Below are 13,792 nucleotides of genomic sequence, written 5' to 3'. Positions count from 1 at the left end.
ACATCACACAAAATAATTAGAAAACGTAGTTTTAATTTTTTGTTGCTAGATTCTAGAAACAGACAGGAACAGTCCAGTTAAACCTCTGCCAAGGTTTTATTTTATTTTTTATATAACTTCCCATATTTTTTGATTAACGTTACATTTGTTGGGTTGGACTGTGAAAAAGTCTTATATACTTTCCTTTAGAACCCTCAGAGGCTTGAGGGTTCTACTGTAGAACGTTGACAGTAAAATAAAACTATTTTAAAAGTAGTTTTATTTATAAAAAGAAACCGTGTTACAGATAGTAGATGTAACCCACTATTTTTCTAGCGTTTGTACGAGAACTAGCTTACCTAAAAACACCTTGTGTCCATACCTGTATTTAATATTAGATTTAGACGAATAATTTTTACAAAAGTAGCAAACACCACACCAGAACAGAAAAACATTTGTTGTTGTTTTTACAAAAGATTTACATAATCTGCTGTTAGAGATGGACAAGTTACAGAATTCCTCATAACACGTGCAGACGTTGGTTTGTTTCCTCTCTCCTACTTTAAAGGTTAACCCTTCAAGCTCGAAGAATATTCATAAGATTTGAGGGGTTCGGAGCTTCCTGAAAATTATCCCTTAAACGTGTTCTTGTTGGAATTGACCCAGTCAATGTAGTGGGTGAGACGAGTGTAAACATCGGGAAACCCAGGTTTAGCGCAACCTGACCCAAATGACGTCACTCCTGCCAAGTACCATTTTCCGTTCTTCTTACACTGCAGAGGTCCTCCGGAGTCGCCCTGTTAAAAAGGGTAACCAAAATTACCCACAATGCAACTTGTCCGGTCAAGTTTACCTTTACGAAACAAAATGTTAAAAGTTTTATCATAAATATGGTTCAACGTTGAGAATGTAAGTAAACAATATCTTGACAAAACCAACTATCCCCTGTAAGACAGCTTCATGAAAATACAGACTCCACTAACTAGTGTTAACGTAAAATTAGTCAAAACCCAATATATACAAAGTGATCAGTGTTATAGAAAACAGAGTCCTGTGACCATTACTTAATATGTTATTGTTCGCAAGCTAATTCTACATACTGATTAATATATATATTAATTAATTAAATACATTTAAATGAAGTTAAATAAGTAAACAACATCACGAGAAAGAAAACCAGCAGATGTGATTAATTATATTATAACCATTATTTTAAGCCAAAACAAAACACATTAAAATTAAACAAGATACGTTGCATTAAAAAAAAATCCTAGGGTACAAGCTACAACGTGGGATTATAAAATCTATCCTAGGTGTTGGAGGTGACTGGAGAAGTAGAGCCCATATTTCGGTGGGGATACATCGTCTATCAGTTTTAACCTCCAATTCGTAATAGTTTATATATATATATATACACTGAAAGACACTTGTTCTATTGACTAGTTTCACGTAGAAATATCTACTGCAGTAAATAGTTTTCACACCTAAGAAAAGCCAATATACTTAAGGTCATTTAGGCTAGACAAACATCAGAGCTCAGTTTCCAAACTAAATATACTTGTCTAAGCAGTTTTGTTCCCATACTCACGTGACATGTTCCCTTTCCTCCAGCCAGAGTTCCGGCACACAAGTGCCACTGGAGAATAGGAATCTTAAACTGTTCTGAGTAGACCTTGCTGCAGACGGAGTTGTCAAAAATCTCCACCTTCACCTTTTGAAGAATAGTGGAACCTTTCTTGTCTAAACAAATAAACAGTCCTAATCAAAACGTGACCTGTTATAGATCAAAGGCTAGAGTAGTCACTATAGTAACGTATTTTAATTTATCAATCATATTTTAATTATTTGATTATATTGTGGAAACTAATTATTGTAATTTTTGTGTGGAAAACCTGAAATCAAAATGGGATATTTGGAAGTAAAGCAAGATAGAAAGGACCACAGCTATAATTGTGTAACTCATTCATGTCGACTTAAACTATAAAGTTTACAAAACACACAAGAGTGGGAGAAACCTACCAAAATCCACCTTTCCTTGCAAAAACACACAAGAAACACGGGAGAAACCTACCAAACCCACCTTTCCCTTTACAAAACACACAAGAAACACGTGAGAAACCTACCAAAACCCACCTTTCCCCTTTACAAAACACACAAAAACACGTGAGAAACCTACCAAAACCCACCTTTCCCCTTTACAAAACACACAAGAAACACAGGAGAAACCTACAAAACCCACCTTTCCTCTTTACAAAAACACACAAGAAACACGGAGAAACCACCAAATCCACCTTTCCCTACAAAACACACAAGGGGCACGGGAGAAACCTACCAAAATCCACCTTCCCTTTACAAAAAACACAAAAACCACGTGGGAGACCTGCAAAACCCACTTTCCCTCATTTACCAAAGGCACACAAGAAACAGGGAAACCTACCAAACCCACACTACCCCTTACAAACCCAAGAAACACGGGAGAAACTACCAAAATCCACCTTTCCCCTTTACAAAAGGCACACAAGAGCAGGGACCTACTAAAGTCCCACCTTTCCTTTTCAAACAAACCAGAAACACGGGAGAAACCTACCAAAATCCACCTCTTCCTTTTGCCACAAGACACACAAGGAACACGGGAAACCTACCCAGACCCACCTTTCCTTTGCAAAGGCACACAACAGCAGAGAAACCTGCCAAAACCCACCTTTTCCTTTACAAAGACACAGGAGACACGGGACCTACCCAGATCCACCTTTCCCTTTGCAAAACACACAAGGAACACGGAGACCTTGCCAGATCCACCTTTCCCTTTACAAAAACCACAAGAAACACGGAGACCTACCAAATCCACCTTTCCCTTACAAAACACACAGAAACACACGGAGAAACCTACCGATCCACCTTTCCTTTACAAAAACACACAAGAAACACGGGCGAAACCTACCAAATCCACCTTTCCCCTTTACAAAACACACAAGAAACACGGGCGAAACCTACCAAAACTCACCTTTCCTCCTCAAAACACACAAGAAACACGGGAGAAACCTACCAAAATCCACCTTTCCCTTTACAAAAAACACACAAGAAACACGGGAGAAACCTACCAAAATCCACCTTTCCCCATCCTGTCGCGTAGCAGTCGGAACCTTCGAACTGATCGAACTTGTCTGGCAAACAGACCGGTTGTACATAATCGTTCATCTCCACTGGTTCTGACAGTCTCATCATAGCTATGTCGTTGTCGTAATTTCGGTACCAGTGGTTATAAAAACGTGGGACACGTTGTACGTTTTCTCACTCCCTTCCTGTCTCTTTAAGTGGTGGTCTCCGACTCTCACGTGCCAGTAAATTGGGTGTGGTAGGAAAACAAGGGCTAGGGAGAAAGCAGCGAAAAATTATTTCTAGTCTACGCAAAGACAGAAGTCCCCCCCTCTCTGAGAAGTTACGTTTTAAAATGCGATTTCAAAACAAAAACTATAGACATATCATGAATAAGGTAAAACAGTTGAGATAAATAAACGTTCAAATTAAACACCTGAAACATTTGGTGAATTTTTTTAAATAACTTTCAAAGAAAACAACACGACACCTGTAGGTTCCAAAATTAACTTCCCTTTGGAAGAGATCAAGAGATCTGTTTTTAAAGACAGTTCAACTAATTTAAACCATTTTTCTCTACCAAAGTTTAAGACATATAGTAAGTTAATATATTTCAAGTTATTTAAACTCATGTATAAAAGTTAAAATTTTGTTAACAAATTTATAACGTGAAAAGATAAAATACAAATTTGTTTGGTTTGAACTTCGCGCAAAGTTACACGAGGGTTATCTGCGCTAGCCGTCCTTAATTAAGCAGTGTAAAGCTAGAGGGAAGGCAGCTAGTCATCACTACCGACCGCCAACTTTTGGGCTACTCTTTACCAACGAATAGTGGGATTGACTGTCTAATTATAACGTCCCCACGACTAAAAGGACAAGCATGTTTGGTGTGACGGGGAATCAAACTGCGACCCTCAGATTACGAGTCCAGTGCCTTAACCACCAGGCCATGCCGGGGCCGTAAAACTAGAATGTATAGAAAGTTAGTTTTGTAACTTTCAAAACAATATTATTTTTATTGTTGTAAGTTTCGAAATGTTTGTCATTGTAACTTGCGTAGACAGTTAGTGGCTTAAAACTACAGCTGTTTTGAGTAGTTTTAACTGCCAGCTAATGAATTCTTAAGCAGTTTTTAACAATGTTTTAAAACTAGTTAGACATTTGGAGATCACCGTTTTACTCAGTGAGTTATGATCGACCAATCATAGGGTGAGATTATTTGAACTCCTTTTCTGAAGATAATAGAAAACGTTCGTCACCTGGTCAATTTAATGTGGTCATCTTTCTCGTGCACGTAAGCCTAGTGATATTTGATAAAGAATGCTAACAAATCATCTGGATCAGTTTCTTCTTTTTTCGTCTCCTGTTAATAGGTAACCGGCCCCCCAGTGGCACAGCGGCATATCTGCATGCTGACACTGCTAGAAACCGGGCTTCAATATCCGTGATGGGCATAGCACAGATAGCCCATTGTGTGATTTTGGGCTTAATTTTTTTAAATGAATCATTCAATGCGTAAACTCTGCTCCACAGCCGACAGATTACAGATATCAAAACTGAAATATTCGTCTGGACCCTCGCAAAACATTCTCTGTTGAATACAACTCTTCTGTCATAGATATTCATGTACCAGTTTATTGGTTGTGAGGTTTATAAATGTCTACTGTCTAGTCGAAATACATTGAAACTAAATGGGTTCGTGACAGTACAAAACTTGAAATAAACTGTTGTTAGCTGAGGCATAATGGCTCAACAATTCCAATTTGTTGTTCTTTTGTTGTTGTTTATTTTCAAGTACAAAAGTTTAGCTCATAGCTTCGTCATCTCTTGACCGATTTAAGGTCCAATCACAGTTTTGAACTAAGGATCGGTGTACTTTCGATTGATGTATTTATTTGGCCACGTCCAAAATCGCATAGATTCATCTATTCTAAACCTGTTTAAAGTAACTTCAAGTGCCGCGGCTATTAAAGATTCCCTCTTGTTTTAGTCTAATATTTAAAAAAACAAAGAAAGTTTTCTCGGGTAAAGACGTTGCTGTTGTTAAACCCAACAATAGGCTACTTATACTCTTCCCGCCACGCGTGCTGAAACCCGAATGTTAGCAGTATGTACCCTTTACACTTTAACATAGTTACCATCATTAGAGTTTGTGAGCACAGTGTTAACTAAGCCTGTATTGCCCTTGATCTGTATCACAATTACTATCGTCAGGTTTGTGAACACAGTGTTAGCTAAGCCTATATTATTGTTGTTTATAATTAAGCACAAAACTACACAACGGGCTATCTGTGCTCTGCCCACCACGTGTATCGAAACCCGGATTTTAGCGTTTAAAGTCCACAGACATATCGCTGAGCTACTGGGGGATTAGCCTATATTAAATTCAACCCATTACTGAAACAACTAATTAAGATTTTATCTTTAACCATTTTCTTACTTTTAGTACACAGTATCACATGGAGTCGAAAATAAAATACTTAATACACTGCTAATTCTATTGGCCATCATTGAAAAGCACTACCGTAAAAGAAAACTACGATTCATAACCATTTGTTATTGGTCTAGTCACAGCCGAATATATCTATCTTAAAAAAAAAACAACTATAAATATCACGAACTGTGTCTTTGACTCCTTCAAATAATTTTCATTTGATCATTTTCATCCTAAAACGTATTAAATAGAGATAATTGTTTGAGTAACTTTAAATAATTTAGGTCGTTATTATTCGTTCATTCCCATACGCTTACACTTGATTGGTTGTTATTATTCGTTCATTCCCATACGCTTACACTTGATTGGTTGTTATTATTCGTTCATTCCCATATGCTTACACTTGATTGGTTGTTATTATTCGTTCATTCCCATATGCTTACACTTGATTGGTCGTTGGTTAACAAGCTCACCAGGCTGTTAATTTGGTAAGAACAAAAAAAGGACTAGAGGAAAAGCTAGCACTTTATGAACATTGTTAAAGACGTATGGAAATACCTAGATCTTATATGGATACCCAGATATTTAAAGGGTAGATCAGGTGTTTATTGTTAATTATTTAAATTGCGTTAAGAGTTTATGTGTTTAAATACATTATAAATATCAAGGAAACTGCACCATATCAAAGACAACACGCCAGTCTTAGCCTTACTTAGTGTTTGTAGTGCCACACTGTTCGATACAACTGTGTTTGAAGTGCCCACCGTCCAATACGACCGCCACGCATTTGCTAAAGAAGTGTGAAAGTTGAGATGAAAAACAGATTTGAAACATGATTGTGACCTATGACCTTGCTCAAATTTATTATCCAATAAACAGTCGCGCGTGGGGGTCTTGTTCAGTCCAATCAGTAAGCCGCAAATTCAAATCTTGTTCGATTTTAAATTCTTCGTAAATTTACACCATTCAACAACACTCATACAGGAATGTGGTTTGCTACAATACTCATACAGGAATGGGTTTTAACAACACTCATACAGGAATGGGTTTTGTTACGTGAATTTAATTAATCTTTATAGATTCAAACAAGAAATTAAAATTAACAGAATTTAAAGCTTGAATTGTTGTATTACTGATGCTTTACTAGTGAAGAATAAGGTATGAGATTACCTAAGCCCAGGTTCGAACCTCGAATGGCATCACTTTCATTCATATTTTACAAAACCAATGCACTCTAATGTGTTTATAGGTCATTGTGAATGAGATTCTGGGAACATTAGGGTAAGAAAAGCTAATTAAGAGTAATTTCACTTTAGAAAATGTAAAAATAATTTAACTGTTTTAATGTGTCAGTATACACTGTATGAAAATAACTCAGGTATATTTGCTTTGAATTTCAAGTAAAACTACACGAGGGCTATCTACGCTAGCCGTTCTTAATTTAGCAGTGTAATATTAGAGGAAGGCAGCTAGTCATCACCACCCACCGCCAACTCTTGGGCTACTCTTTTACCAACGAATAGTGGGATTGACCGTCACATTATAACGCCCCCACGGCTTAAAGGGCGAATATGTTTGGTGTGACGGGGATTCCAACCCGCAACCCTCAGATCACGAGTCGAGCGGCCTAACCACCTGACCATGTCAGGCCTACAGAGAGGAATAATTGTAGGTTTAACAATAGAAATATATATAGTTTATATAAATGACAGAAGTGTATGAACATTTGTTAATTCGCACGAGCCATACTTGATAATACAGTGACACGCTGTCATTATCCATTGTTTGTCTACAAGGACACCTCCACACCAGTGGCCAAGAAATCCAAATTGTGGATGGGTCAGTTGGAGAGAAATCTGAAAAGAAAAGTAAAAACTTAAAAATAATTTGCTGGGTTGAGGTAAACAATTAAACACTTTCCGTACCTTTTACAAGTACGCATCTGGTCGGTATTTTCTTCATTCACAAGTTACACAAGCGAACGGGAACAGTGGTCCATCCCACCCACCCATGGAGGTACAACCTAAAGACAACAGCTGGTTAGGTCGGAGCAGGTGTTTTGCACGATATTCTCAGACAACGATAATTGAGTCGGTTTGTTCCGAGTTCCGTCTAAAGCCACTCAAGGACTATCTGAGTTAGCCATTCTTAATTTAGCAGAGATAAGCTAGAGCTAAGGCAGACAGTCAACACCTCGAGGACTATCTACGCTAGCCGTCCTTAATTTGGCAGTGTAAAATTAGAAGGAAGGCAATTAGTCATCATCACCCACCGCCAGCTCTTAGATTTCTCTTTCACAAACGTACAGTGGAATTGATAGTCACATTATAACGCTTCTGTGACTAAAAAGGTTGGCATGTTCGATCAAGGAGATTTGAGACCGCGATCCACGTGCTGTTAGTCGAGCATCCTAACCAACAGGCTATGCTAGGCCTGGAAGTTAATTATATACATATAATCAATACAATAAAAGACCACTTATAGAAATTCAACTTCACGACTTCGAGTATTGAAAATGTAATTTAGAATATAAATCAGTTAGGAAAGTGAAAATAATCCACCATGAATTATATCATTAGCCGAGTTACCTATACCTATTACAGCGTTTTTAGCTGTGATAAGGTATAGCAACATAAAGATTATTCCATAAATCTCACTGAATAAATTATAATTTTTCTTAAAAGGCCATCACGAGTGAACGAGACCACGTGCTTTAAGTCAAAATGTGCCCTTGAAAAATAAAATCTAATTTTTCAACCTACCTTTCAGAAACTTGCAAGGTGGGTATTATAAACAATTGAAGCCATTCTAACATGCAGAGATGGAAGCCAAGCATTATTAAGTCGATTTTATTGGCTGTTTCTAATTTATCTCTCCACCTCCTACACTCGACAACCAATTACTCGTTGGATAGCGGGTGGGTCTCTTAGAAAAAGTGAAAGAAAAAAAAGACAACTACAGCACAGCTCATAAATTAAAGGGAGCGACAGGAAACAGTTCCTTTTCGTCAAGATGAGGTGCGAATATAAATATTAATTAATTTAATACTGTTATAGCTTGAAGCCCCCTCACGTGGGAAACGTCCAATTAAAGAATAAACCTTTTGTTATTCAACTATTGTTTATTGTGCATTTGCTCTAAATTTTCTCTAGTAGAATAAATACAAGACTTACGTATTATATAGCGTCAGTTTCCAAGTCTGCTAGTGACGTCATTGTTACGTCATAATGTTAAAAGCACGCAAAATAGACAAACAAACAACCTTACGTTAAGATGGAAATGTGCAAATGTTAAGTAACTGAGGTGAACTTTTGTGAAATTATTAACAAGTGATAAAGTTTTGATCTTTATTAGCAACTATTGAAATAAGAGCCCTCCCAATAACGTAACGGTGGGCTTACGATGGTAGGTACCAGGTTAGGATACCCGTGTTGGGCAGACAACCAATAGCCTGTCGTACAGTTTTGTGTGTAAATTACAGTTGAGTACAAACAACGTGGTTTTAAAGTGTTTTTTAGAATCTGGAGACTTAGGATTCTGGTAAATTATGGCTATTTCTAAAGTCCAAAATTTATAATTTACTATAAAATAAAACAAGTTTATAGATGGTAACTTCACGGTTTAAAAACAAGATAGCTTCTTAGATGAAATGTTCGTTTAAAGTGGTACCATGACTTTATACACAACTGTTATGGTTAGATAAATAATGAATGGTGAAGTGTTAACATGTTTGGTGCATTCTTTAATTACTTGTTTTTAAGTAAATGTATTCGAATTTTGTGTTTTAAACATAGTTTTGTCTGACGTGTCACTAAAAATGTGTTTTTTGTTTTAGCTGCCCGAGATATCCAACTGGGTAACTGTCCCCGTGGTGAACAGAGCACTGATAGCACTAAAATGAAAACACATTTACTTAAGATAGAATGTAAAGTTATTCACAATAAACATGTTTGTAAAAACGGGTCGTTTGGGTTGAGAAAATATTTTTACCTAGAGGAGCGAACAACGCCTCTTCGGTCATCGTCAGGTTCACAAAGAAAGAAAGAGGTAACTGACCGGAAGCTGACCACATGTTTGAAAGGAGTTGTGTAACTGAGTGTCGGAATGTAGAGGGCGTGCTTAGATGTTTGAATATATAATTTTATATTATTTATTTTGTTAGAATTACATGACTTACAAAAACAAAAATGAACCTAGACCATCAACTGGCATGCTGCATCAAACCAGGGATTTACGGACTTATACAACGAAACATAAACCAAATCAACACAAGGAATGACAGAGACAAAAGATCTGCCACAACAAAAAACTAGAAAAACTAAGACGCAAACAACAGAAAAGACAACACGACAAACCGTTGACTAACCTCATAATTAACAGATTCGACCGACAATTAAACACAGACGAGATACATCTACTTAACAAAGGGCTCAACTTCGCAATAGCACCTAAGTACATTCCAACCATAGAAATCAAAACATGTTTAGAAGATTTAGCCAGGAGACTTGTGATACTTTCCACAGGAAAAAAAAACAAGAAAATATGCATGTTTGTTTTCAGGAACAAAAGAAACAATAAATTATTTTTTCATAAAGTTACAATATTTCTAAACATTCTCAGAACAGAGTAATTTACTTTAAGTTATTGTTATAAACAAACAGTTTTTATGTTTGTACGATCAAATGTTTACAAAGATCATGTCGCTCGAAAATACAAAACTAACAAATTAAGTCGCTAAAATCGAAAGAAATGGGTTCTCATAATATAAAATTAGCGAATAAGAGTTTTAAAAAGTAAAAAAAAATATTTGAAGAATCCAAAATCCACAAATTAAATAACTAAAGCGAGCAAATAAGTTGGAAAACCAGAACAAATTAAATTGTTAAAAGTGAGAAAATGGGTTTTTAAAACCTAAATCTAGTAAATTCAACCACAAAACACGAGAACCCAAAAAATAACAAGTTATATCTGTAAAAGTGGGACATTAAGTTTCATTCTAAATGTTTTGTTTGTAGTTTCATCAAGAAGTTTTCTGTAGTCTCAAATGCAATTTGCAAAAGCTTTAGATATTTTTAAGGTGAAATCACCTTTTAAGCCTTTTCAGTTCGTTATCTAGTTAGTAAAGTCACCTTCTAAGCCTTTTCAGTTCGTTATCTAGTTAGTAAAGTCACCTTCTAAGCCTTTTCAGTTCGTTATTTAATTAGTAAAGTCACCTTCTAAGCCTTTCAGTTCGTTATCTAGTTAGTAAAGTCACCTTTTAAGCCTTTTCAGTTCGTTATCTAGTTAGTAAGTCACCTTCTAAGCCTTTTCAGTTCGTTATCTAGTTAGTAACCTTCTAAGCCTTTTAGTTCGTTATCTAGTTAGTAAAGTCACCTTCTAAGCCTTTTCAGTTCGTTATCTAGTTAGTAACCTTCTAAGCCTTTTCAGTTCGTTATCTAGTTAGTAAAGTCACCTTCTAAGCCTTTTCAGTTCGTTATCTAGTTAGTAAAGTCACCTTCTAAGCCTTTTCAGTTCGTTATCTAGTTAGTAAAGTCACCTTCTAAGCCTTTTCAGTTCGTTATCTAGTTAGTAAAATCACCTTCTAAGACTTTTCAGTTCGTTATCTAGTTAGTAAAATCCCCTTCTAAGCCTTTTCAGTTCGTTATCTAGTTAGTAAAGTCACCTTCTAAGCCTTTTCAGTTCGTTATCTAGTTAGTAACCTTCTAAGCCTTTTTAGTTCGTTATCTAGTTAGTAAAGTCACCTTCTAAGCCTTTTCAGTTCGTTATCTAGTTAGTAAAGTCACCTTCTAAGCCTTTTCAGTTCGTTATTTAATTAGTAAAGTCACCTTCTAAGCCTTTTCAGTTCGTTATCTAGTTAGTAAAGTCACCTTCTAAGCCTTTTTAGTTCGTTATCTAGTTAGTAAAGTCACCTTCTAAGCCTTTTCAGTTCGTTATCTAGTTAGTAAAGTCACCTTCTAAGCCTTTCAGTTCGTTATCTAGTTAGTAAAGTCACCTTCTAAGCCTTTTTTAGTTCGTTATCTAGTTAGTAAAGTCACCTTCTAAGCCTTTTCAGTTCGTTATCTAGTTAGTAAAGTCACCTTCTAAGCCTTTTTTGTTCGTTATCTAGTTAGTAAAGTAAAAGTAAACTTTCAAACCTGCCATGGAAACTCTCCTTTCTCTGCATTCACACCTCCAACGATCCGGACGGTAAAAGGATCGTCAGCGAATTTACTAACACCACATTCTGGAAAAACAAAAGATGATCCATTCTTTATGAACAATTCAATCTTGATAGGCCTAAATGAACATTTTGTATCAAGGGTTAAAACCGTTATAACCGTTTCATCGACTGAATTAAGTGAGGCAGACCCAATGAAAACAATAAGTTTGAATTTTCTTACGTTTCGTAAGTCCCACATAAAATAGTAGAATAAAAAATCTCCAGAACTGGATCGATAGCAACATTTCTAGAACAGCGACTCAACAAAGTTATTCAAGGTAGAGAACTTTTCTTTTATAGTCTCTTATTAGTGCCCTTGAACCTACCCCGACCTTGAGGTATGGTAGAGCATCCCTTGTATGTGGCTGCTAAATAGATCCAAAGAAACACGCCCCGAGTTGTTAATGAGATCAAAGAAAAAAAACAAAAAACTTGTTATACCTTGGCCTTGAGCAGCCGGTTCGAATTGTTAGGTAGTAGTAGTGTTAATAGTTTACACTGGACAATGATAGGTTAGTTAGTGATGTTATTATCTTATAGCACGGAAGCCAATCCTCTAGGTTTCTATTTCCCATTTGCATCCCTACTGGTTTCAGTTTTTCTTTTTCTCACTCAAGTTTAGCAAACCGAAACACAAGCTATCAAATAAAAAAAAAAATCTACTTTCTGGTTGCTGGCTCCCCCTGTCTAAATAAACGGGAAATTAATTAATTAATTAACCCTGATTTAAAACTTGAATACTTTCTATACAGTCCAACTTTAAACACCAATCAGTGTTTTAGGAAATTGTTTTAACAAATGTTAACTACTCGCTTGTTTAACCAGATAACACTTCACAAGTTTAGGGTTAACATAAAGTTAGCACTAGCTGTCAATACCCACTTGTTCGATCAGATCAGTTTAGGGCTAACATAAAGTTATTACCAGTTGTTAATACCCACTTGTTCGATCAGATCAGATAATCCTTCACGAGTTCAGGACTAATATAACGTTAATAACAGATGTTGACACCCAGTTGTTAAATTAGATTAAATAATCCGTCACAAGTTCAGGGATTATATAAAGTTAATAACAGATATTAACACCCAGTTGTCAAGTTAGGTCAGACAGCCCGTCACAAGTTCAGGGCTAATAGTGGACGTTAACAGCCAATAGTTCAGTTGTGTCTAATTATCTTTCATAAGTTCATAGCTTTGTATAGTTTTATTTTAGTAGAGATAAGTTGGTTGACATATCTGGCTTATCTTTTACCGGTATTAAAACTGGGATTACAGTGTTTTTCACTTTAAAAAGTGTGACGTTTTTCGGAATTAGCTCTGTTTGTTAAATCCTAGAATTTAATTATTTACTGATGTTACTTTATAAGTTAGTCCTACATAATAGTTCTAGAATGTCCAAATGGCACAAACTGATCCGAAACTAACACTAGATGTATTCAGAAATTTTTGTTAAATTCGACAATATTAATTATAATGTTTGTTCTTTACTCGCTGTTGAGGACAATGCTACAGAAAGGAAAAGCTATACGCTGCCACCGCGGGTATCGAAACCAAGTTTTAAACTTTCTAAGGCTCTCAGACGTACCTTTTCATTTTGGCGTAAAACTACACGAGAACTGTCTTCATATAGCTACACCTAATCTCGAGGTAATGGACTATAAAGATAACAGTTCAACAGAACCAGCCATTGGACTTATTAAAACAGTGACAATTTAATGTCACTCTTGTGACGCACTCATTGCTCCATACCAAGGAACAGGATTTTTGTTTGTAGTAATGAGACGCGAACCATAAACCTTCGGATCTACACTCATCACAGCTATTAATACATGTAAACAGTGGCTATGGATAAAAACTTTGAGGGTGGTGAGTTTGTACTCTCGTTACTTAAAACGTATTTCTTTATATAAATATGAAAATATTTATTGTATCTAATACGTCACGTCTCTTATTTCTTTATCAAATTAAACATTTTTTATTAAGTGCTGATTAGAAACATATTAGAACCTTGGGCGAATAATTTAACCTGATAAAACACCTGAAATCATAACCTCTGGAAATAAATACCTGAAGACTCACCCTTTT

The 13,792-nt window shown here is 36.1% G+C and overlaps 1 protein-coding gene across 1 annotated transcript; it reads right to left on the bottom strand.

The window, feature by feature from the left end:
- Positions 1-242: 242 nt before the first annotated feature.
- On the bottom strand, positions 243-11,976 carry LOC143242298 (testisin-like). Its single transcript, XM_076485659.1, has 6 exons — positions 11,890-11,976; positions 11,644-11,732; positions 7,220-7,365; positions 3,081-3,262; positions 1,568-1,719; positions 243-776 (listed from the first exon to the last, which is right to left on the bottom strand). Exons 1-6 carry the CDS (start codon positions 11,951-11,953, stop codon positions 609-611), a joined length of 801 nt encoding a protein of 266 aa, XP_076341774.1. The 5' UTR covers positions 11,954-11,976; the 3' UTR covers positions 243-608.
- Positions 11,977-13,792: the final 1,816 nt, after the last annotated feature.

Source organism: Tachypleus tridentatus, unplaced genomic scaffold (genome assembly GCF_004210375.1).
Source record: "Tachypleus tridentatus isolate NWPU-2018 unplaced genomic scaffold, ASM421037v1 Hic_cluster_2, whole genome shotgun sequence".
NCBI classification, from domain to species: Eukaryota; Metazoa; Arthropoda; class Merostomata; order Xiphosura; family Limulidae; genus Tachypleus; species Tachypleus tridentatus.
The sequence above is the reverse complement of the archived record's forward strand: the minus strand, read 5'-3'. Positions and strand labels throughout refer to the sequence as shown.

Bases quoted from the DNA above. Each gene is read 5' to 3' on its own strand.
- LOC143242298 (XM_076485659.1), bottom strand. From the start codon at position 11,953: ATGTTGCTATCGATCCAGTTCTGGAGATTTTTTATTCTACTATTTTAT. The intron at 7,366-11,643 runs GTTTGAAAGTTT...TTTTCTTTTCAG, and splicing joins AAGGAGAGTTTCCATGGCAG to ATTTCTCTCCAACTGACCCA. The intron at 3,263-7,219 runs GTCATTTATATA...GTGAGAAAACGT, and splicing joins ACAAATGTTCATACACTTCT to ACAACGTGTCCCACGTTTTT.